The sequence below is a fragment of the Ovis canadensis genome, chromosome 15, assembly GCF_042477335.2.
Source record: "Ovis canadensis isolate MfBH-ARS-UI-01 breed Bighorn chromosome 15, ARS-UI_OviCan_v2, whole genome shotgun sequence".
NCBI classification, from domain to species: Eukaryota; Metazoa; Chordata; class Mammalia; order Artiodactyla; family Bovidae; genus Ovis; species Ovis canadensis.
Window position 1 is genome coordinate 70,900,780 of NC_091259.1, and position 22,978 is coordinate 70,923,757.

The 22,978-nt window shown below is 39.8% G+C and overlaps 1 protein-coding gene and 1 non-coding gene across 25 annotated transcripts; one reads left to right on the forward strand and one right to left on the reverse strand.

Annotated features, from left to right (window-relative positions):
- The first annotated feature begins 8,986 nt into the window (after positions 1-8,986).
- LOC138420968 (craniofacial development protein 2-like) lies at positions 8,987-22,734 on the forward strand. 24 transcript variants are annotated; one of them, XR_011249387.1, is made up of 7 exons: positions 9,055-9,178; positions 11,962-12,008; positions 12,185-12,301; positions 12,614-12,695; positions 12,971-13,118; positions 16,590-16,725; positions 21,926-22,734. XR_011249387.1 is itself a non-coding variant. In XM_069554708.1 (6 exons), the coding sequence occupies exons 3-6, from the start codon at positions 12,260-12,262 to the stop codon at positions 21,972-21,974; spliced, it is 309 nt and encodes a 102-aa protein (XP_069410809.1). In that variant the 5' UTR covers positions 9,057-9,141; positions 11,962-12,008; positions 12,112-12,259; the 3' UTR covers positions 21,975-22,734. The 24 variants fall into 24 exon arrangements, 4 of the variants coding, with proteins under 4 accessions (XP_069410809.1, XP_069410810.1, XP_069410806.1 ...); XR_011249388.1 differs by having other exon boundaries at positions 9,058-9,178; positions 12,107-12,301; XM_069554708.1 differs by lacking the exon at positions 12,971-13,118 and having other exon boundaries at positions 9,057-9,141; positions 12,112-12,301.
- LOC138421430 (U6 spliceosomal RNA) lies at positions 12,102-12,204 on the reverse strand. Its single transcript, XR_011249508.1, has one exon. It is a non-coding gene; the product is annotated as a U6 spliceosomal RNA (small nuclear RNA).
- Positions 22,735-22,978: the final 244 nt, after the last annotated feature.

Below are 22,978 nucleotides of genomic sequence, written 5' to 3' on the forward strand. Positions count from 1 at the left end.
TATCGAGCCCATCTTTGCATGAAATGTTCCCTTGGTATCTCTAATTTTCTTGAAGAGATCTCTAGTCTTTGCCATTGTGTTCTTTTCCTCTATTTCTTTGCATTAATCACTGAAGAAGGCTTTCTTATCTCTTCTTCCTATTCTTTGGAACTCTGCATTCAGATGCTTATATCTTTCCTTTTCTCCTTTGCTTTTTGCCTCTCTTCTTTTCACAGCTATTTGTAAGGCCTCCTCAAGACAGCCATTTTGGTTTTTTGCATTTCTTTTCCGTGGGGATGGTCTTGATCCCTGTCTCCTGTACAGTGTCACGAACCTCAGTCCATAGTTCATATGGCACTCTATCTAACAGATCCAGACCTTTAAATCTATTTCTTACCTCCACTGTATAATCATAAGGGATTTGATTTAGGTCATACCTGAATGGTCTAGTGGTTTTCCCTACTTTCTTCAGTTTAAGTCTGAATTTGGCAACAAGGAGTTCATGATCTGAGCCACAGTCAGCTCCCGGTCTTGTTTTTGTTGACTGTATAGAGTTTCTCCATCTTTGGCTGTAAAGAATATAATCAATCTGATTTCGGTGTTGACCATCTGGTGATGTCCATGTGTAGAGTCTTCTCTTGTGTTGTTGGAAGAGGGTGTTTGCTATGACCAGTGCATTTTCTTGGCAAAACTCTATTAGTATTTGCCCTGCTTCATTCTGCATTCCAAGGGCAAATTTGCCTGTTACTCCAGGTGTTTCTTGACTTCCTACTTTTGCATTCTAGTCCCCTATAATGAAAAGGACATCTTTTTTGGGTGTTAGTTCTAAAAGATCTTGTAGGTCTTCATAAAACCGTTCAACTTCAGTTTCTTCAGCGTTACTGGTTGGGGCATAGACTTGGATAACTGTGATATTGAATGGTTTGCCTTGGAGGCGAACAGAGATCATTCTGTCGTTTTTGAGATTGCATCCAAGTACTGCATTTTGGACTCTTTTGTTGACCATGATAGCTACTCCATTTCTTCTGAGAGATTCCTGCCCGCAGTAGTAGACATAATGGTCATCTGAGTTAAATTCACCCATTCCAGTCCATTTTAGTTCGCTGGTTCCTAGAATGTCCACGTTCACCCTTGCCATCTCTTGTTTGACCACTTCCAATTTGCCTTGATTCATGGACCTGACATTCCAGGTTCCTTGTGCTGCGATACCCTGTGTCCGAAGTCAGGGCAGCAGCCAGGAGGAGCTACCCCGCGTCCGAGGCCAGTGGCGGCCAAGAGAAGCCACCTCGCGCCCGAGGCCAGGGGTGGTGACCTTCAGGAGCCACCCCGAGCCCGAGGCCAGGGGCGGCAGCTGGGAGGAGCCACCCACGCCTGAGGCCAGGGCCGTTGGCCCAGAGGAGCAACCTGAGGAGTGGTGGCTGCGCAGGCGCAGGAGGGCCTAGAGGGGCTATCCCACGTTGAAGGTCAGGAACGGTGGTGGTAAGGAGATACCCCTCGTCCAAGGTAAGGAACAGTGGCTGTGCCTTGCTGGAGCAGCCGTGAAGAGATACCCCACGCCAAGGTAACAGAAATCCAAGTAAGATGGTAAGTGTTGCAAGAGGGCATCAGAGGGCAGACACACTGAAACCATGCTCACAGAAAACTAGTCAGTCTAATCACACTAGGACCACAGCCTTGTCTAACTCAATGAAACCAAGCCATGCCTGTGGGGCAACCCAAGACGAGCGGGTCATGGTGGAGAGGCCTGACAGAATGTGGTCCACTGGAGAAGGGAATGGCAAACCACTTCAGTATTCTTGCCTTGAGAACCCCATGAACAGTAGGAAAAGGAAAAATGATAGGACACCAAAAGAGGAACTCCCCAGGTCATTAGGCGCCCAATATGCTACTGGAGATCAGTGGAGAAATAACTCCAGAAAGAATGAAGGGATGGAGCCAAAGCAAAAACAATACCCAGTTGTGGCCCAAGAATTAGAGGGTGGAAATATATCACTTTGAATAATGAAGGGAACAATAGAAGATGAGATGGTTGGATGGTATCACCGACTCAATGGACATGAGTCCGAGTAAACTCTGGGAGTTGGTGATGGACAGGGAGGCCTGGCGTCCTGAGATTCATGGGGTCGCAAAGTGTCGGACACGACTGAGCGACTGAACTGAACTGAATGTATAAGTGCTAATTTTCAGGTTTTGTTGGTGTTTTGTGATTATTTAGAATGTCCTTGTTTATGAGAAATACACACAAGTATTGGGGACTGCTAATGAGGTGTCATTAGCATCTTAGTTTCTAATGATTCAAGGTGAAAAATTCTTTGTTTTAGTGTACTTGCAAGTTTCCTATGTTGCAAATTTTTTAAACATAAAATAACTTTTTGTGAAGGAAAAAAGTTAAAGTTTATGTGGGTGTATATATATACATAAAGAACTGTAAAGATGTGCATGTTAACTATGCTTAATTTTGAGAAAGGAATTATGAACTGGAGGAGTGAAGAAGGATTTTAAGATGTTACTCCATAAACTTTCATATTGTATGAAACTTTCTGGGCTGGGGGAGGCTGGAATGTCAATCTGTATCTCTGAAGGAAAGTTGAAATGACTGAACTTTAAAGAGTTGCTAGTCATAAACAACACTTCTGGCACTTTGTGGCATCCAGACTGCAGGTTTTAAAAGATGTTTTAAATGATAATTTTATATATTAGCTATCAGTGTAGAATGATAATGTTGCAATATTGCTTCATCAGTCAGTTCAGTTCAGTACAGTCGCTCAGTCGTGTCCGACACTTTGCGACCCCATGAATCGAAGCACGCCAGGCCTCCCTGTCCATCACCAACTCCCGGAGTTCATTCAGACTCATGTCCATAGAGTCAGTGATGCCATCCAGCCATCTCATCCTGGGTCGTCCCCTTCTCCTCCTGCCCCCAATCCCTCCCAGCATCAGAGTTTTTCCAATGAGTCAACTCTTCGCATGAGGTGGCCAAAGTACTGGAGTTTCAGCTTTAGCATCAGTCCTTCCAAAGAAATCCCAGGGCTGATCTCCTTCAGAATCTGTTTTAATAGTCACTTAGCCTTACCATCAGAGAAGGCAACAGCACCCCACTCCAGTACTGTTGCCTGAAAAATCCCATGGACGGAGGAACCTGGTGGGCTGCAGTCCATGGGGTCGCTGAGAGTCGGATACGACTGAGCAAATTCACTTTCACTTTTCACTTTCATGCATTGGAGAAGGAAATGGCAACCTACTCCAGTGTTCTTGCCTGGAGAATCCCAGGGACAGCGGAGCCTGGTGGGCTGCCATCTGTGGGGTCGTACAGAGTCGGGCACGACTGAAGCGACTTAGCAGCAGCAGCAGCAGCAGCAGCAGCAGCCTTACCATAGCAAAGTTCAGCTACCAATTTGTTATGCTTTTGTTTACTTTCTCTAACCTTTCCTTCATAGATGTTTGAGAATTTGTGAGTACTTGATTCATCAGGACTTTCTTAATTTGTGTTAATATAACCAGAGATTTTGTAAATAAATACTTAAAAAAGAAAAGATAAACAAATGAGTACACTACTGGGAGGGGCTTATGTTATAAATACTGTGTAAATAAAAGCCTGAATTCTTCCTATAACTCCAGATGAGTCCACAAGAATTTAATAACTATTTTAGGGAAGGAATTTACCCTGAACTTAGTGTGAATGCTAAACTATAATTTAAATTGCCTTCAGTTTTACTGAGTAGACATTATAAATGTTAAAAAAAAAAAAGAGGAAGAGGCGATTTTAAAACCATACAACAAGATTGTTTCTCAAACCACAATGTTGTGCAATTACCTTTAGTTTTTTGCGTTTTTTTGAAAGAAGTGTTGAGGACTCAAAGATAATGTGAAGGCAAGGTCACAAGTTTCTAAAGTAACATATTTAGGGGAATTTGTTCTCTAAAGTGTTTTAAAGTAAAAAAAACTATATATGTTTAAATTACAAATGACCCTCTGTACTAGTTGGAGTCATAATCCTTTAAGTCATCGCAGGATCTCATTTCTGGTCCCATTTTTTCACTGGCTTCTAATGACTGCTACATAAGATGATGCAAAATTCAATATTAACAAAACATAGCAAAAAATATATACATTTAGGGAAACTCTCCAACATGGGAGGCACCTGATGAGAAAGAGAGCTGAGTTTGAGGAGCCATTAGGTTTCAACTTAAAAAAAACCACACACACACACAAAATTAGGGGATAGGCTACTTTTGCAATGTCCAGAGTGCCTAGTACAGCGTTTGGCTTCACAAAAGACTCAATAAGTACTTGTTGACTTCAGAAAAACTTACTCTGATATGTATCCTTAGAGACATTTTTCCCAGCCCTGATTCCCTGAGGTTCATGTAAAAATAGAACATGAACAAAATGTGAGGCAGAAAAGATTCTGGAAATATTCAGTACTAGGTCATGCTTTTTCACCCTCTCTACCAGTACCCACAAGATAGTTACATACATGGAATTGCAATTATCTCCTTTGTAATTTTTTCCTAACATTCCTACAAACAAATAATCAGTTTAGGCAATTAAGTTTTATAATATTTGGATGTAAGAGTTTCTCACTTAGTAGTGCTTCCTCACAAAATAATAGTCTAGAGAGTTTGGGATTTGACTTTCAATCTCTACTAATATTAATAAGCAAAAATTTTCAAAAGACTTTTTTTGTGTGTGGCAATGTGGGATCTTAGTTCCTGGACCAGTGATCAACGTGTGCCCTTGCATTGGAAGGATGGAGTCTTAAACACTGGACTGCCAGGAAAGTCCTTCAGAAGATTTCTTTAGACATAGTTTTGTATATTCTCTACAAAAAAATACACAATAATAATCACACTGATTTAGAGAATATTTTACTCATTCATTATTTGAAGATCTGACTCTTTAAATGTTTCTAACTTGAGTAAATACAATTTTTCTTTCAGAATAGAACAAAGCACCATTTATTTATTTACTTATTTTGTTTCCAAGGCACTAGTATTTATATTTGTATAGCATTGTGGTTCAGAGATTGTGCTGTGTCAGACAACTCCCTTGTTTGAAACCCCGCTCACTGTGTTGTGAATTCAATTATCCCTACCTCAGTTTCCTTATTTCTAAAAAGGGGATAGTTAAATCTATCCTTAGAAGGTTATTGTCAGGATTATATTACTATATACTGCTTAGCACAGTGTCTCTGACACAAACTAAATGCTATAAAAGTGTGTATTAAATTTTGACTAAGATACAAGGAAAAATTATTCCAGTTTCCAAAGAATTTGAAATCTTAAACTGACTTGCACTAGTATAACTAAGTGCTAAGTTAAGAGATAAAAATCTCTATGTTCAGAATGAATTCAGAGAAGGAAGAATCTGCAACTAAAGTGCTTGGAGGGGATTTAATGGAGGAGTAGAACCTGTACTATTGGCTTTGAAGAATGAGTAAAGATGAAAAACTTAGGACCATGTTAGAATAGAAGCAGACTTTGTTTTTAATTTGGGGATTTCTTGGCACTCATTCATATGAAACTATTTTGATTATTTTGTTTATACCAAGTAGTTATACGAGTTCAAGCTGCTTAATTTCTTTATAAATGATAACACATATCTAATTGGAGAAAATCCAATTAAATGATAGGTACTTAATTACAGTTCCTTCAGATCTGAAGAACATGCTAATTTACTAGGTACTAATAACTTTTTGGGCTTCCCTGGTGGCTCAGAGGTTAAAGCATCTGCCTGCAATGCGGGAGACCCGAATGACTTTTCAGCACAGATATGCCTTTCTTCATTCATCTTTATGGAAAACTTGTATCTTTTATACACCTAAAGAAAGTGTAACTAACTGATCTGCTAGCATCAGACTTCACATCAGAATTACAGATGTTCAAAATCAATGAAGATATTGCTGCAAAGTTCTGTTTAGCGTTTAGTTGGCAGTAACATACTACGAACCTTCAAAATATATTGCAATTTCCAAAAGGAGACATAGGAACCCAAAGCTAAAAATGACCTCTTAAAATAATTTAGACTGAATTCAGCCTTCTCTGTGTTAAAATCAGGAAACTAAGTCAAATTCCCCCATGGCCCTAAGTAAGCCAGAAACCTGCATTAATTCTTCCAGGTACCCCTGGGGTACGATTTGATGCTGTTGCCTTCTTAGTCACCAAATCATTTACAAATTGGGATGATAACATATGTCTTCAAATGTGATTCCTAGGATCAAGCCCATACAAGTTGAGAAACTAGGAAAGGATATTGCCACAACCTCTATCAAAACGCTCCAGCTTTTAAAGAACACACTTTTCCCTATTTACATTCCCCAGTGAGTTTCACAGTGTCCATAACCATCCCATCCTCCCAAGCTTTTCTGCTGTTGTGAGTACCACTCGCTCTTGTAACTCCTTCCCTCTACAAGTCGTGCTGTGTGCTTCACACTTTCTGCTCAGCAAAATTTACCTGTTGTTTTTCCTATTCCTGCGAGGTCTTGCTACACACATTATCTAAATTAATAAAATAACTGTTCAGTTCAGTTCAGTCGCTCAGTCGTGTCAGACTCTTTGCGACCCCATGAATCGCAGCACACCAGGCCTCCCTGTCCATCACCATCTCCCGGAGTTCACCCAGACTCATGTCCATCGAGTCAGTGATGCCATCCAGCCGTCTCATCCTCGGTCGTCCCCTTCTCCTCCTGCCCCCAATCCCTCCCAGCATCAGAGTTTTTTCCAGTGAGTCAACTCTTCGCATGAGGTGGCCAAAGTACTGGAGTTTCAGCTTTAGCATCATTCCTTCCAAAGAAATCCCAGGGTTGATCTCCTTCAGAATGCACTGGTTGGATCTCCTTGCAGTCCAAGGGACTCTCAAGAGTCTTCTCCAACACCACAGTTCAAAAGCATCAATTCTTCGGCACTCAGCCTTCTTCACAGTCCAACTCTGACATCCATACATGACCACTGGAAAAACCATAGCCTTGACTAGACGGACCTTAGTCGGCAAAGTAATGTCTCTGCTTTTGAATATACTATCTAGGTTGGTCATAACTTTTCTTCCAAGGAGTGAGCATCTTTTAATTTCATGGCTGCAATCACCATCTGCAGTGATTTTGGAGCCCAGAAAAATAAAGTCTGACACTGTTTCCACGGTTTCCCCATCTATTTCCCATGAAGTGATGGGACCAGATGCCATGATCTTAGTTTTCTGAATGTGGAGCTTTAAGCCAACTTTTTCACTCTCCTCTTTCACTTTCATCAAGAGGCTTTTTAGTTCCTCTTCACTTTCTGCCATAAGGGTGGTGTCATCTGCATATCTGAGGTGATTGATATTTCTCCTGGCAATCTTGATTCCAACTTGTGTTTCTTCCAGTCCAGCGTTTCTCATAATGTACTCTGCATAGAAGTTAAATAAGCAGGGTGACAATATACAGCCTTGACGTACTCCTTTTCCTATTTGAAACCAGTCTGTTGTTCCATGTCCAGTTCTAACTGTTGCTTCCTGAGCTGCGTATAGATTTCTCAAGAGGCAGGTCAGGTGGTCTGGTATTCCCATCTCTTTCAGAAATTTCCACAGTTGATTGTGATCCACACAGTCAAAGGCTTTGGCATAGTCAATAAAGCAGAAATAGATGTTTTTCTGGAACTCTCTTGCTTTTTCGATGATCCAGTGGATGTTGGCAATTTGATCTCTGGTTCCTCTGCCTTTTCTAAAACCAGCTTGAACATCAGGGAGTTCACGGTTCATGTATTGCTGAAGTCTGGCTTGGAGAATTTTGAGCATTACTTTACTAGCATGTGAGATGAGTGCAATTGTGTGGTAGTTTGAGCATTCTTTGGCATTGCCTTTCTTTGGGATTGGAATGAAAACTGACCTTTTCCAGTCCTGTGGCCACTGCTGAGTTTTCCAAATTTGCTGGCATATTGAGTGCAGCACTTTCACAGTATCATCTTTCAGGATTTGAAAGAGCTCCACTGGAATTCCATCACCTCCTCTAGCTTTGTTCATAGTGATGCTTTCTAAGGCCCACTTGACTTCACATTCCACAATGTCTGGCTCTAGATTAGTGATCACATTATCATGATTATCTGGGTCGTGAAGATCTTTTTTGTACAGTTCTTCCATGTATTCTTGCCACCTCTTCTTAATATCTTCTGCTTCTGTTAGGTCCAGACCATTTCTGTCCTTTATCGAGCCCATCTTTGCATGAAATGTTCCCTTGGTATCTCTAATTTTCTTAAAGAGATCTCTAGTCTTTGCCATTGTGTTCTTTTCCTCTATTTCTTTGCATTAATCACTGAAGAAGGCTTTCTTATCTCTTCTTGCTATTCTTTGGAACTCTGCATTCAGATGCTTTTATCTTTCCTTTTCTCCTTTGCTTTTCACCTCTCTTCTTTTCACAGCTATTTGTAAGGCCTCCTCAGACAGCCATTTTGGTTTTTTGCATTTCTTTTCCGTGGGGATGGTCTTGATCCCTGTCTCCTGTACAATGTCACAAACCTCATTCCATAGTTCATCAGGCATACTATCTATCAGATCTAGACCCTTAAATCTATTTCTCACTTCCACTGTATAATCATAAGGGATTTGACTTAGAATAACTGTGGTAGGAAATCAACATTTTGCTTCCCTTCCGTATTTTATTGGAAAGTCTATTGCAAAGAGTATTCAAAACATTGAAAACCAAGAACACTATGTCATTCTTGGAGAGTTATCTTCTAAATGTCAAATCTGATATGTTATTTTACCCCTAGTGAATCATGGGAGGAACGATCAACTTTATAAAGCACCAAAAGGCAATGGGGAGAAGAATAACCTAGGCAAAATTTAGACCTGTTGAAACATATTTTCAGCTTAGAAATCTATGGTTAATTTGTACAGCATGTTCTCAGGCAGAATGACTTCCTAAATTTGAACTTGAAGTTGACACAGAGAAGCAATCTGACACCTCTGTTGCAACCAGCCTATTTTCAACAGTCAGAAAAACAAACTCATATAAAACTTATCTCTGAGTTTTTGGTAGGGTACCACTGAAAGAATGATGTCACTTCTCCTTTCTTGTGCTTTTAAGATCTATGAGGCCATTTCCTGGAAGATGTATTCCTTTAGTTATAATGAACATGGGCAGGCAAACAGATCTCACAAGATGCTTCAATGTCTGAAAATTTGCAGTTTCTGGTAAGAGCTGGAAATTTCTATTTCAAGTGGAGTCTTGGTAAGCAGCCCTGATGAATGTTTTCTCAATTGATTTAATTACTACTGCTTTTCACATTCTGCTTTTGAGTTGAATCCTAAATATTTGACAGTTTTAGAATGTGGAATTCACAACCAGCAAATAAAGAAGCCATCTTTATAAATAGTAATAAGCATTTTGAATTTACAGTAAGCACTTGTTCAACAAATTGGGCTGTTGTCTGAAAGGAAAGAAGCTTTCTGCTAACTGGATTTCTGGGTTGTATCACTTTTATGATGAAAAATGGTACAGTGTTTTAGATATCTTTTGCCAAGAAAAGAACTACAGAGTAATGATAAAATGGCATGGACTGTTTGGGAAACGATTCTTCAAAATACAAGGTCTAATAGGTAATATCCTTTTCATGAATTAACGGCAAACAAGGAACACACACATCACTGTGACTGAATAAGTGGCATAATTTTCAAGGTCCAAACAAGGAAATAAAAAAAGAGATGAGTGAATATTATGTATTTGATGGCAGTAAATTAGAATGTATTATAAAAATAGTGAATGTATTTTAATATGCATATTTCAGCTCCTATCCCAGGAAAGCGGATATCAGCTGAGAATTAGAAGTGCAAGAGATTTATTATGGATAAGGTCTGTGAAAGATAAAGGAGAGAAAACAGAAGTCAGTCTGTGATGAAGGTCTGACACCTTTGAGAGGTGGGAGGGAAGAACTGAGAATTGGATGGGAAGAGCTTTAGCTTATGGTACAGCTCTGGGAAAGTCTTGGCCCTTGTAGTGGAGAGCTGCAATACGAAGACTGCCAACAGAGGAGTTCTGTTTCTGTTACTGAACCAAACAGGTCTGTTCACCTGATGTGCTGCAAAGCCAATCTACTTACATTGGGTTGTGGTGAAGGAAAGCACAGAGTTTACTGGAAGGTGCCCTCAGTTCAGTTGCTCAGTCATGGCTGACTGTTTGCAACCCTATGGACTGCAGCATGCCAGGCCTCCCTGTCCATCACCAACTCCCAGAGCTTGCTCCAACCCATGTCCATTGAGTCAGTGGTGCCATATAGCAATCTCATCCTCTGTCGTCCCCTTCTCCTCCTGCTTTCAATCTTTCCCAGTATCAGGGTCTTTACCAATGAGTCAGTTCTTTGCATCAGGGGCCAAAGTATTGGAGCTTCAGCTTTAGCATCAGTCCTTTCAATGAATATTTAGGACTGATTTCTTTTAGGATTGCCTGGTTTGATCTCCTTGCAGCCCAAGGGACTCTCAAGAGTTTTCTCCAACATCACAGTTCAAAAGTATCAGTTCTTCAGAACTCAGCTTTTTGTATGGTCCAACCCTCACATCCATACGTGACTACTGGAAAAACCATAGCTTTGACTAGACGGACCTTTGTTGGCAAAGTAATGTCTCTGCTTTTTCATATGCTGTCTAGGTTGGTCATAGCTTTTCTTCCAAGGAGCAAGGTGCCCTATATCGAGTCAAATAAGAATAGGCAGCTATTTTGACAGTTTCTGTCAAAAGACAGGAACTACCGTATGGCTTTCAGGGAAGGGTAGTTTTTTTTTTTTGAACTGTGCTGAGTCTTTGTTGCAGCTCATGGGTTCTTTGCTGCAGCTCATGGGTTCTTTGTTGCAGTTCATGGGTGCTTTGTTGCTGCCTGTGGGCTTTCCTTTAGTGCAGTGAGGGGGACTAGGACTTTGTTGCTGCAGTGGCTTTTCTTGTTGCACAGCACAAGTTCCAATAGTTGCAACTCATGGCTTCACAGCACAGGCTCATTAGTTTTGGCACACAGGCTTAGTAGCTCCACTGCATGTGGAATCTTCCCTGATCAAGGATCGAACCCATGTCTCCTGCATTGGTAGGTGGATACCCCACCAGGGAAGTCCCAGGGATACAATTTAGAAAGAAACTTCTTATTATAAATCTTTGCATTTCTGAGTTTGTTTAATCAAAGAGCAACTCAAAGTTCCAAAGCACACTGTTAAAAAAAATTAAACAAAAACAACCTATTATTCTCTGTAGCCATATATTTGTGTGTTAAGGAGTATTGTGATTCTATGTAATCAAAGCAAAGTATAAAAATTAATTGGAGGGCTTCCCTGGTGGCTCAGTGGTAAAGAATCCACGTGCCAATGCAGGAGACACAGGTTTGCTCCCTGATCTAGGAGGATAGCACATACCACAGAGCAGCGAGGCCCTTGGGCCACACTACTGAGCCTGTGTTCCATAGCCCAGGAGTTGCAGCTACTGAGCCCAAATTCTGTGACTACTGAAGTCCATTTGCCCTAGAGCCCACGCTCTGCAACAAGAGAGGCCACCGCAATGCAAAGCCCGCCAACAGCAACTAGAGAGTAGCCTCTGCTTGCTGAAACTGGAGAAAAACCTACTCAGCAAGAACGACCTAGCCCAATTAAAAATTTAAAAAATAAAACTAATAATTGGAGGAAAAGACAAAGACAAGGCGAATGATTATACATAACTTCTGATTTCCATTTTTCACATTCATCAAAATGGCTTTATTGTTCCTTTTGATTGCCTTGATAAAAGTAAATGTAAATGAGCTTATAAAATAAGTGTATGTCAAAATTAAATTTATTCTACATGAAATATTGACCTAAAATGTGTTTTACAGTTTTAAAATTTGGAGAACATCTCTTTTACACTGTAGATTAGAGGGAGGAATTTATTGGGGGTGGAATAGAGAATAAAAGGGTTTTGAGGAGACAAAATTACTGTAAAATAAAAGAGGAGCACTCCACGGGGTGACCAGTTTTTTTAAAGACTTTCCTTGTTCTTTCTAAGCCATCAGTTGCTGCTACGTCCCATCTTTAATTCAGCTGGATCCTCAGGTAGGTGGGAATTGTAACAGGCGGTCTCTTCTGCAATCATCAAATTAATGTTGTCAATTCTTTGTGAAATTAAAGGCATATCTTTTTTTTTTTTTAAGTACAGTCCACTTCATGAATTGGTGTGTCGTTCTTGTGCAGAGACCATGCTAATCCTTGCTGTATCATTCCAATTTTAGTACATGTGCTGCTGAAGCATGCAAAAAGGCATATCCTTTTAAGCAATTGCTTCAAAAAATGAAAAAGACTATACAATGAATAGTAAGTCTCTCTTCTTCTGGTTCCTACGTATCCAGGTAAGTTTCTGGAGAAAGTACAAAAAGTGAAGACAAAAACAAAAACACAACTATATAACCAAAACCTAAGTTATTAGCTTTCTTGGTACATAGACAGTAACTACAAAAAAAAATTTCATTTAGAAAATTTTTGTTTCTTATTTATTCTTTCAGCGATATTCTATGTATTTGACTATACACATATACCCATAAGTCTTTAGCTTCCACATTAATCCTAAACAACAGTACAGAGAACATACTTACATATTTATCATTTTAAAAATGTAAGAATATATCTCTAGGATAAATACTTTTGTGTTTTTTTCTATCAAGTTTTCTAATGATTTGTTGGGAGCTGTTTATTCATACAAAGGAAGCAAGTCTTCAATGTATGACTCCACAGTTTTTCAAAAGTGTAAGTCGCGTTCGACTCTTTGCGACCTCATGGACTGTATAGCCCTTGGAATTCCCCAGGCCAGAATACTGGAGTGGGTAGCCTTTCCCTTCTTCAAGGGATCTTCCCAACCTAGGGATCGTACCCAGGTCTCCTGCATTGCAGGCAGATTCTTTACCAGTTGAGCCAAAGTTTATGTTAAAAGTGGACTGAGGGAATTTCCTGGCAGTCCAGTCAGTTCAGTTCAGTTCAGTCGCTCAGTCGTGTCCGACTCTTTGCGACCCTATGGATTACAGCATGCCAGGCCTCCCTGTCCATCACCAACTCCCGGAGTTCACCCAGACTCAACGTCCATCGAGTCCGTGATGCCATCCAGCCGTCTCATCCTCTGTCGTCCCCTTCTCCTCCTGCCTCCAATCCCTCCCAGCATCAGAGTCTTTTCCAGTGAGTCAACTCTTCACATGGGGTGGCCAAAGTACTGGAGTTTCAGCTTTAGCATCATTCCTTCCAAAGAAATCCCAGGGCTGATCTCCTTCAGAATGGACTGGTTGGATCTCCTTGCAGTCCAGGGGACTCTCAAGAGTCTTCTCCAACACCATAGTTCAAACGCATCAATTCTTCAGTGCTCAGCTTTCTTCACAGTCCAATTCTCACATCCATAGATGACCACTGGAAAAACCATAGCCTTGACTAGATGGACCTTTGCTGGCAAAGTAACGTCTCTGCTTTTGAATATACTATCTAGGTTGGTCATAACTTTTCTTCCGAGGAGTAGGTGTCTTTTAATTTCATGGCTGCAGTCACCATCTGCAGTGATTTTGGAACCCCCAAAAATAAAGTCTGACACTGTTTCTACTGTTTCCCCATCTATTTCCCATGAAGTGATGGGACCAGATGCCATGATCTTCGTTTTCTGAATGTTGAGCTTTAAGCCAACTTTTTCACTCTCCTCTTTCACTTTCATCAAGAGGCTTTTTAGTTCCTCTTCACTTTCTGCCATAAGGGTGGTGTCATCTGCATATCTGAGGTGATTGATATTTCTCCTGGCAATCTTGATTCCAGCTGTGCTTCTTCCAGCCCAGCGTTTCTCATGATGTACTCTGCATAGAAGTTAAATAAGCAGGGTAACAATATACAGCCGTGACGTACTCCTTTTCCTATTTGGAACCAGTCTGTTGTTCCATGTCCAGTTCTAACTGTTGCTTCCTGACCTGGCAGTCCAGTGACTAGGAACTGGCACTTTCACTGCCTGGTCCAGGTTCGATTCCTGGTCAGGGAACTAAGAAGCCAAGCTGCTGCTGCTAAGTCACTTCAGTTGTGTCTGACCCTGTGTGTGGCCAAAAAATAACCAACAAACTGGGTTGAAATCTTTATATATTGACTTTTCACCTTCTTATTATGAATGTATGTAGTATAAGGGGAAAAGGGAATTGTATAGATCTTCAGTAAGAATTCTTGGTTGAAGTTTCCTTATTTAAAATGATATTTTCCTTTACAGCACAGTGAATTGTGTGTCCTATTAATATAAGGACATACAAAATTTTTATAGTGATGAGGCTTCACTGGTGGTCCAGTTGTTAAGAATCCACCTTGCAGTGCAAAGTACACTGGTTCGATCCTTGGTCTGGGAAAATTCCACGTGCCATGCAGAAACTGAGCCCATGCACCACAACTACTGAGCCAACCCGCTGCAGCTACTGAAGCCTGTGCACTGAGAGCCTGTGCTCTACAGGAGGAGAACTCAGTGCAATGAGAAGCCTGCACATGACAGCAAAGACAGCCCCTGCTAGCTGCAGCTAGAGAAAGCCCCTGTGCAGCAACGAAGACCCATCAGCAAAAAATAAAATAAATACACAACTTTTATAGTGATGAAACAAAATAACACTTTTAATATTTGTTTATTACCTGTGCAAATCTCTTTTCTACTTAATATTTGTCATTTTCAGTAATTTGTCTCCTTCCTGAATGCCAGCCTTAACAATGTGTTATATCAAGAACTTGAAAGCACAGAAACATAAAGTTTCTGTAAAGTTGGGCCTTTTGTAACATAATTCCCACAGACAGATGCAAAACTGTAATCTAACCCACTATTTCAGGAGTAGAGAGAACACTTCTGTGACATATGATAAGAGTTAAACCCTACTGAACTACAGATGCTTGTGCTGGCATTACAGCAGTTGTGATCTGCAAAATCTTAAAGCAAATTTCTATTGTAGCAAATTAAATAACATGTAAGGAGTTAAGTTGCCTGGAAAATTCCATGGACAGAGGAGCCTGGTAGGCTGCAGTCCATGGGGTCGCTAAGAGTCGGACACGGGTGAGCAACTTCACATTCACTTTGTACTTTCATGCATTGGAGAAGGAAATGGCAACCCTCTCCAGTGTTCTTGCTTGGAGAATCCCAGGGATGGGGGAGCCTGGTGGTCTGCTGTCTATGGGGTCGCACAGAGTTGGACACGACTGAAGCGACTTAGCAGCAGCAGCAGCAAGGAATTAAGTTAGTTTTGATCCTGTGACTCAAGATTTAAAATTAAAAAAAAAAACAAAGACCTGTTTTCAGTGTTTACAAATTAATTTCCTTTAGCTTTCAGAAGATTTTTCATTTTGACAAGAAAAGAATGACAAAAATGTCATATATGGTGCCATCTTCCTATAATGCCAGTTTTGGAGAACTCTTTAAAGAGCATGAACTTTTAGAAAGATGTTTATCTACTTGTAAAGAACATAACCCCCAAGAGGTTTTCTGGACTATTCCCTAATTTGTTGGATCTTTATCAAGTTTCCTGCCTATGCTCATGCACTCACACTTAATTTGTCATAATTCTCCTTTAGAAAAGGCTCATTTTAGAGAAGCACAACAACTGTGATATTTTTGGAACTTATAAATACCTAGTCTGGGATTTCCTTAAGCCTGTCATCTGTTTCCTCATTTCAAAACTTGAAACAGTGTCAGGCTGTGTTTTTAAAATGTTGGGTTTGTTTTGCAAATACAGGAAAAGCAACACTTCCTAATTTGCTTAGATGAGTGCCCATGTAATTTGGAATTATATCAACTCATGTTAAGTACTGCTGTTGTAACAATAGGAATGATCAGGTTTTACGTGCGTGCATACACGTAGATGCCTTTGTGTGTCTGTGGTATGAGTGTATATAATTAGTGTACTATAAGATTTTAGAGAATCAGTATGAAAGTCAATCCATTCTTTAAATATTGTGACAGAGAGACTGAACTAAAGTGAACATACCCAGATCTGCTAAGCATACTTCCTCTCTTTTAGTCATTGATTAACCTATTTCCCCTACCTGGAAAAGTGACAGTATTTTTCCATTCCTTAAATCCTTGAATTAGAATTCATTAACAAGAGTATTTTTGAGGAGCATGATATTTCCTAAAATGGTGCTTTTAAATGAGTCCCATATTTGTTCAGTCTTTTAGATACTTAATAGTTGCTTATATCATTTATATTTTAATTATATTAAAAATTGGACAATAGATCTAGCTCAAAATTCTATTCTATACTGGAATTTCCCTTATAATTTCTGTGACAAATAATTAATCAGGTTTTTTTTGTTGTTCTCTTAGTTAAGAGAATGTATAGGAAAGCATCTAGTACTGTTTCTGGTACAATTAATTTTTTGCTAAAAATATTTTTTAAGTAAAGAAATTTTACCAGTGGATAATCATTTATTCAAAGATTATCATAAGGTTATTTTTTTCTCCTGATTGGTTACATAATCTACTGATTATCTGAATAAAATATGTTTATTTTTATAAACCCAAACAAAACAGAAAGTTAAAGTGTACTATAATCCCACTTCTCAGTAATAGTTACTCTTAACAACAACTCAAGAGACAAACACATAGACATTACCAGATGGTCAATACCAAAATCAGATTGATTATCTTCTTTGCAGCCAAAGATAGAGAAGCTCTGTCTGTACAGTCAACAAAAACAACAACTGGGGCTGACTCTGGCTCAGATCATGAGCTCCTTCCTGCAAAATTCAGGCTTAAATTGAAGAAAGTAGGGAAAAGCACTAGGCCATTCAGGTATGACCTAAATCAAATTCCTTACAATTATACAGTGGAAGTGACAAATAGATTCAAGCAATTAGATCTGATAGAGTGCCTGAAGAACGGTGGATGGAGGTTCGTAACAGTGTATAGGAAGTGGTGATCAAAACCATCCCCAAGAAAAAGAAATGCCAGAAGGAAAAGTGGTTGTCTGAGGAGGCTTTACAAATAGCCAAGAAAAGAGGAGAAATGAAAGGCAAGAGAGAAAGGGAAAGACATACCCATCTGAACGCAGAGTTCCAAAAAATAGCAAGGAGAGATAAGAAGGGGTTCTTAAATGAACAATGCAAAGCAAGAGAGGAAAACAATAGAATGGGAAAGACTAAAGATGTCTTCAAGAAAATTGGAGATATCAAGGGAATATTCCATGCAAAGATGTGCACAATAAAGGACAGAAACAGTAAGAACCTAACTGAAGCAGAAGAGATTAAAAGAGGTGGCAAGGATACACAGAAGAACTATACAAAAAAAAAAGGTCTTAATGACCTGGATAACCACAATAGTGTGGTCACTTATCTAGAGCCAGACATACTGGAATGTGAAGTCAAGTGGGCCTTAGGAAGCATTACTACTAGCAAAACTAGTGAAGGTGATAGAATTCCAGCTGAGCTATTTCAAATCCTAAGAGTTGATGCTGTGGAAGTGCTGCACTCGATATGCTAGCAAATTTGGAAAACCCAGTAGTGGTCACAGGACCAGAAAAGATCAGTTTTCATTCCAATCCTAAAGAAGGGCAATGTCAAAGAATGTTCAAAACTACCATATAAATGTACTTATTTCACAAGCTAGCAAGATTATACTCAAAATCCTTCAAGCTAGGCTTCAGCAGTACATGAACTAACTTCCAGATGTACAAGCTGGATTCAGAAAAGGCAGACGAACCAGAGATCAAATTGTCAGTGTTCATTGGATCATGGAGAAAGCAAGGGAATTCCAGAAAAACATCTACTTCTGCTTCATTGACTTCAGTAAAGCTTTTGACTGTGTGGATCACAACAAACTGTGGAAAATTCTTAAAGATATGGGAGTACCAGACCACCTTCCCTGTCTCCAAAGAAACCTGAATGTGGGTCGAGAAGTGAAAGTTAGAACCAAACGTGGAACACCTGACTGGTTCAAAATTGGGAAAGGAGTATGACAAGGCTGAAACAAGAAACACCTGGAGTAACAGGCAAATTTGGCCTTGGAGTACAGAATGAAGCAGGGCAAAGGCTAATAGAGTTTTGCCAAGAGAACGCACTGGTCATAGCAAACACCCTCTTCCAACAACACAGAGAAGACTCTACACAATGACATCACCAGGTGGTCAATACCAAAATCAGATTGATTCTATTCTTTTCAGCCAAAGATGGAGAAGCTCTATACGGTCAGCAAAGCAAGACCGGGAGCTGACTTTGGCTCAGATCATGAACTCCTTATTGCCAAATTCAGACTTAAATTGAAGAAAGAGGGAAAACCACTAGCTTCCATGGTGGCTCAGATGGTAAAGCATCTGCCTGCTATGTGGGAGACCCAGGTTCAATCCCTGGGTCAGGAAGATGCCCTGGAGAAGGAAATGGCAATCCACTCCTGTACTCTTGCCTAAAAAATTCCATGGACAGAGGAGCCTGGTGGGCTACAGTCCATGGGGTCACAAAGAGTCAGACACGACTGAGTGACTTCACACTCACTCACACTCACATTAGGGAAAACCACTAGACCATTCAGGTATGACCTAAATCAAATCCCTTATGATTATACAGTGAAAGTGAGAAATATATTCAAGGGATTAGATCTGATAGAGTGCCTGAAGAACTATGGACAGAGATTCATGACATTATACAGGAGGCAGGGATCAAAATATCCCCAAGAAAAAGAAACGCAAAAAAGCAAAATGGCTGTCTGAGGAGGCCTTACAAATAGCTGTGAAAAGAAGAGAAGCAAAAAGGAAAGATATAGCCATTGGGATGCACAGTTCCAAAGAATAGCAAGGAGAGATAAGAAAGCCTTCCTCAGCGATTAGTGCAAAGAAATAGAGGAAAACAATAGAATTGGGAAGACTAGAGATCTCTTCAAGAAAATTAGAGATCCCAAGGGAACATTTCATGCATGGATGAGTACAATAAAGGACAGAAATGGTATGGACCTAACAGAAGCAGAAGATATTAAGAAGAGGTGGTAAGAATATACAGAAGAACTGTATAAAAAAGATCTTTACAACCCAGATAATCATGATGGTGTGATCACTCACCTAGAGCCAGACATTCTGGAATCCAAAGTCAAGTGGGCCTTAGAAAGCATCACTATGAACAAAGCTAGTGGAGGTGATGGAATTCCAGTTGAGCTATTTCAAATCCTGAAAGATGATGCTGTGAAAGTGCTTCACTCAATATGCCAGCAAATTTGGAAAACTCAGCAGTGGCCACAGGACTGGAAAAGGTCAGTTTTCATTCCAACCGCAAAGAAAGGCAATGCCAAAGAATGCTCAAACTACCACACCATTGCACTCATCTCACATGCTATCAACGTAATGCTCAAAATTCTCCAAGCCAGGCTTCAACAGTACGTGAACCATGAACTTACAGATGTTTAAGCTGGATTTAGAAAAGGCAGAGGAATCAGAGATCAAATAGCCAACATCCGGTGGATCATTGAAAAAGTGAAAAACATCTACTTCTGCTTTATTGACTATGCCAAAGCCTTTGACTGTGTGGATCACAACAAACTGTGGAAAATTCTGAAAGAGGTGGGAATACCAGACCAACTCACCTGCCTTTTGAGAAATCTGTATGCAGGTCAGGAAGCAACAGTTAGAACTGGACATGGAACAACAGCCTGGTTCCAAATTGGGAAAGGCTGTATATTGTCACCCTGCTTATTTAACTTATATGCAGAGGACATCATGAGAAATGCTGGGCTGGATGAACCACAAGCTGGAATGAAGATTGCCGGGAGAAATATCAATAACCTCAGATATGCAGATGACACCACACTTATGGCAGAAAGCAAAGAAGAACTAAAGAGCCTACTGATGAAAGTGAAAGAGGAGAGTGAAAATTTGGCTTAAAACTCAACATTCAGGAAACTAAGATCATGGCCTCTGGTTCCATCACTTCATGGGAAATAGATGGGGAAACAGTGGAAGCAGTGACAGACTTTATTTTGGGGGCTCCAAAATCACTGCAGATGGTGACTGCAGCCATGAAATTAAAAGGCACTTGCTCCTTGAAAGAAAAGTTATGACCAGCCTAGACAGCATATGAAAAAGCAGAGACATTACTTTGCCAACAAAGGTCCGTCTATTCAAAGCTATGGTTTTTTCCAGTAGTCGTGTAAGGATGTGAGAATTGGACCATAAAGAAAGCTGAGGGCCAAAGCATTGATACTTTTGAACTGTGGTGTTGGAGAAGACTCTTGAGAGTCCCCTGGAATGCAAAGAGATCAAACCAGTCAATCCTAAAGGAAATCAGTTCTGAATATTCACTGGAAGGACTGATGCTGAAGCTGAAACTCCAGTACTTTAGCCACCTGATGTGAAGAACTGACTCATTTGAAAAGACTCTGGTGCTGAGGAAGATTGAAGACAGGAGGAGAAGGGGACGACAGAGGATGAGATGGTTGGATGGCATCACTGACTCAATGGACATGAGTTTTAGTAAGTTCTGGGTATTGGTGACGGACAGGGAGGCCTGGTGTGCTGCAGTTCATGGGGTCGCAAACAGTTGGACACAACTGAGCAACTGAACTGAACTGATGACAAGGCTGAATATTGTCACCCTGCTTACCTAATTTCTATGGAGAGTATATCATGCAAAATGCTGGGCTGGATGAGTCATATGCAGGAATCAAGATTGCCACGAGAAGTATCAACAACCTCAGGTATGCAGATGATACCACTCTTGTGGCCAAAAGTGAAGAGGAACCAAAAAGCCTCTTGATGAGGGTAAAAGAGGAGAATGAAAAAGCTGGCTTAAAACTCAACATTTAAAAAACTCAGGTCATGGCTTGGGTCCCATCACATCCTGGCAAATACGAGGAGAAAAAGTAGAAGCAGTGACAGATTTATTTTCCTTGGCTGCAATATGGTGACTGCAGCCATAAAATTAAAAACGCTTACTCCTTGGAGGGAAAGCTATGACAAACCTATATAGCATATTAAAAAAACAGAAACATCACTTGTTAACAAAGATCCGAATAGTCAAACTATGGTTTTTCCAGTAGACATGTACAGATGTGAAAGTTGGACTATAAGGAAGGGTGAGGGCCAAAGAATTGATGTTTTTCAATTATGATGCTGGAGAAGGCTCTTGAGAGTTCCTTGGACAGTAAAGAGATCAAAGCAGTCAATCCTAAAGGAAATCAACTCTGACTATTGATTGGAAAGACTGATACTGAAGCTGAAGCTCCAATACCTTGGCCAACTTATGTGAAGAGTCAACTTCTTGTAAAAGACCCTGATGGTGGGAAAGATTGAAGGCAAAAGTAGAAGGCAATGGCAGAGGAATAGATGGTTAGAAGGCATCACTGACTCAATAGACATGAATCTAGCAAAATCCAGGAAACAGAGGAGGACAGAGGAGCCTGTTGTGCTGCAGTCCATGGGGTCAAAGAGTTGGAAAGGAATTACAACTGAACAACAATAAAACATATATAGTTGAGTACATATAAATGTTAATGTGTTATTTTTTACTTTACAGAAATAAATCATATGTAACAACATTTTAAAGCAATGTATCTTAGACATCTTTCTCTGTAAATAAAAGTAGATCTATCTTACTATTATTATTTTTATAATGCTGCAGTTTCCACTGTATGGCTATAGCAGAGTTATTTATCCAAACTTTCTAAGACATTTCTTTTCCACATTTTAGAATTTCTGAAATCAGGGTGGGGCTTATATTTTACAAATCCACACATGGACAGCAACTGTGCCCTAGTTGTTTCTGACTAGTTGTTTTTGTGAGTTTAGTTATAATTGTTCAAACTGCCATCACGCTAATGTAGTTACATGCATTGCTGGTGCTATAGATGCTGAGTTTAATTGCTGCTTATAATGGGAAAAGATGGCAGTAATATTTTTCATTGAAAAATTTACTGTTTATACAGAAAGACACAGAGCAACAGGGCACAAATTTGATATTTAGTGAATATTTGTCATTCAGGAAATAACTGTAATTTCATTTTGTTTTTTTCAAAGGAATGATCTCAAATCGTGTATGAGATGGAAGAAGAGTACTGATAAATAATGAAGATATGTTTCACTTTATTATGAAGATGTATGCAAGAGGATTGCCTAGCAGCAGCCAAGCAATGCAAGTGAGAGCTGGAAAACATGCCAAACTACTCAAAATTGATAAAATATACTTCACAGCAATGGGGAACTGGCATGCCCAATTCATATATCTCACAGGACCATTCTTAAGGCATTGTATCATAGTTTAATTGACAGCAATTTTTCTTTCTTGCTACCCCATAAAATAATAATGATTGTTTTTTACTATCAACAATGGCTAAGATTATATAAACCACAGTATTTCAATGAATAGTTGGTATTGTGCTGAAGACTTTATATATATTTCCTACATACTTTTCTAATTGAATTTTAAAAAATACTTTGTTTTCTAGAACAGCTTCAGACTTAACAGAAAATCAATAACATATTACAAAAAGTTATATATCTCACACCCAGTTTCCCTTATTATTAATATTTTACTCTGCTGCTGCTAAGTCACGTCAGTTGTGTCTGACTCTGTGCGACCCCATAGACGGCAGCCCACCAGGCTCCCCCATCCTTGGGATTCTCCAGGCAAGAGTACTGGAGTGGGGTGCCGTTGCCTTCTCCAGCATGGTACATTTGTTAGAATTAATGACTCAGTATTAATATATTTTTATTAACTAAGGTTCATGGCCTGTTCAGATTCCTTTAGCTTTTACCTAATGTTTTTTCTGTTCCAAGATTCCACCCAGACTATCACAGTACATTAAAATATACAGTGGTACATCTTACTATTTTATTTTTTATTATTTTATTTTTAAATATTCTATTTTATTCTTTTCTTAAAATAATTAATTAATTAATTAACTGCTCTGGGTTTTAGTTGGTGGCATACAAGATCTTTAGTTGCAGCATGTGGGATCCAGTTCCCAGACCAGGGATGGAAAACCGTGCCCCTCCACACACCCTCCCCAGTACCCACGCCTCCACCCATTTTCAAGAAAATGGACTGTAACTCCCCACTCCTTACAGGAG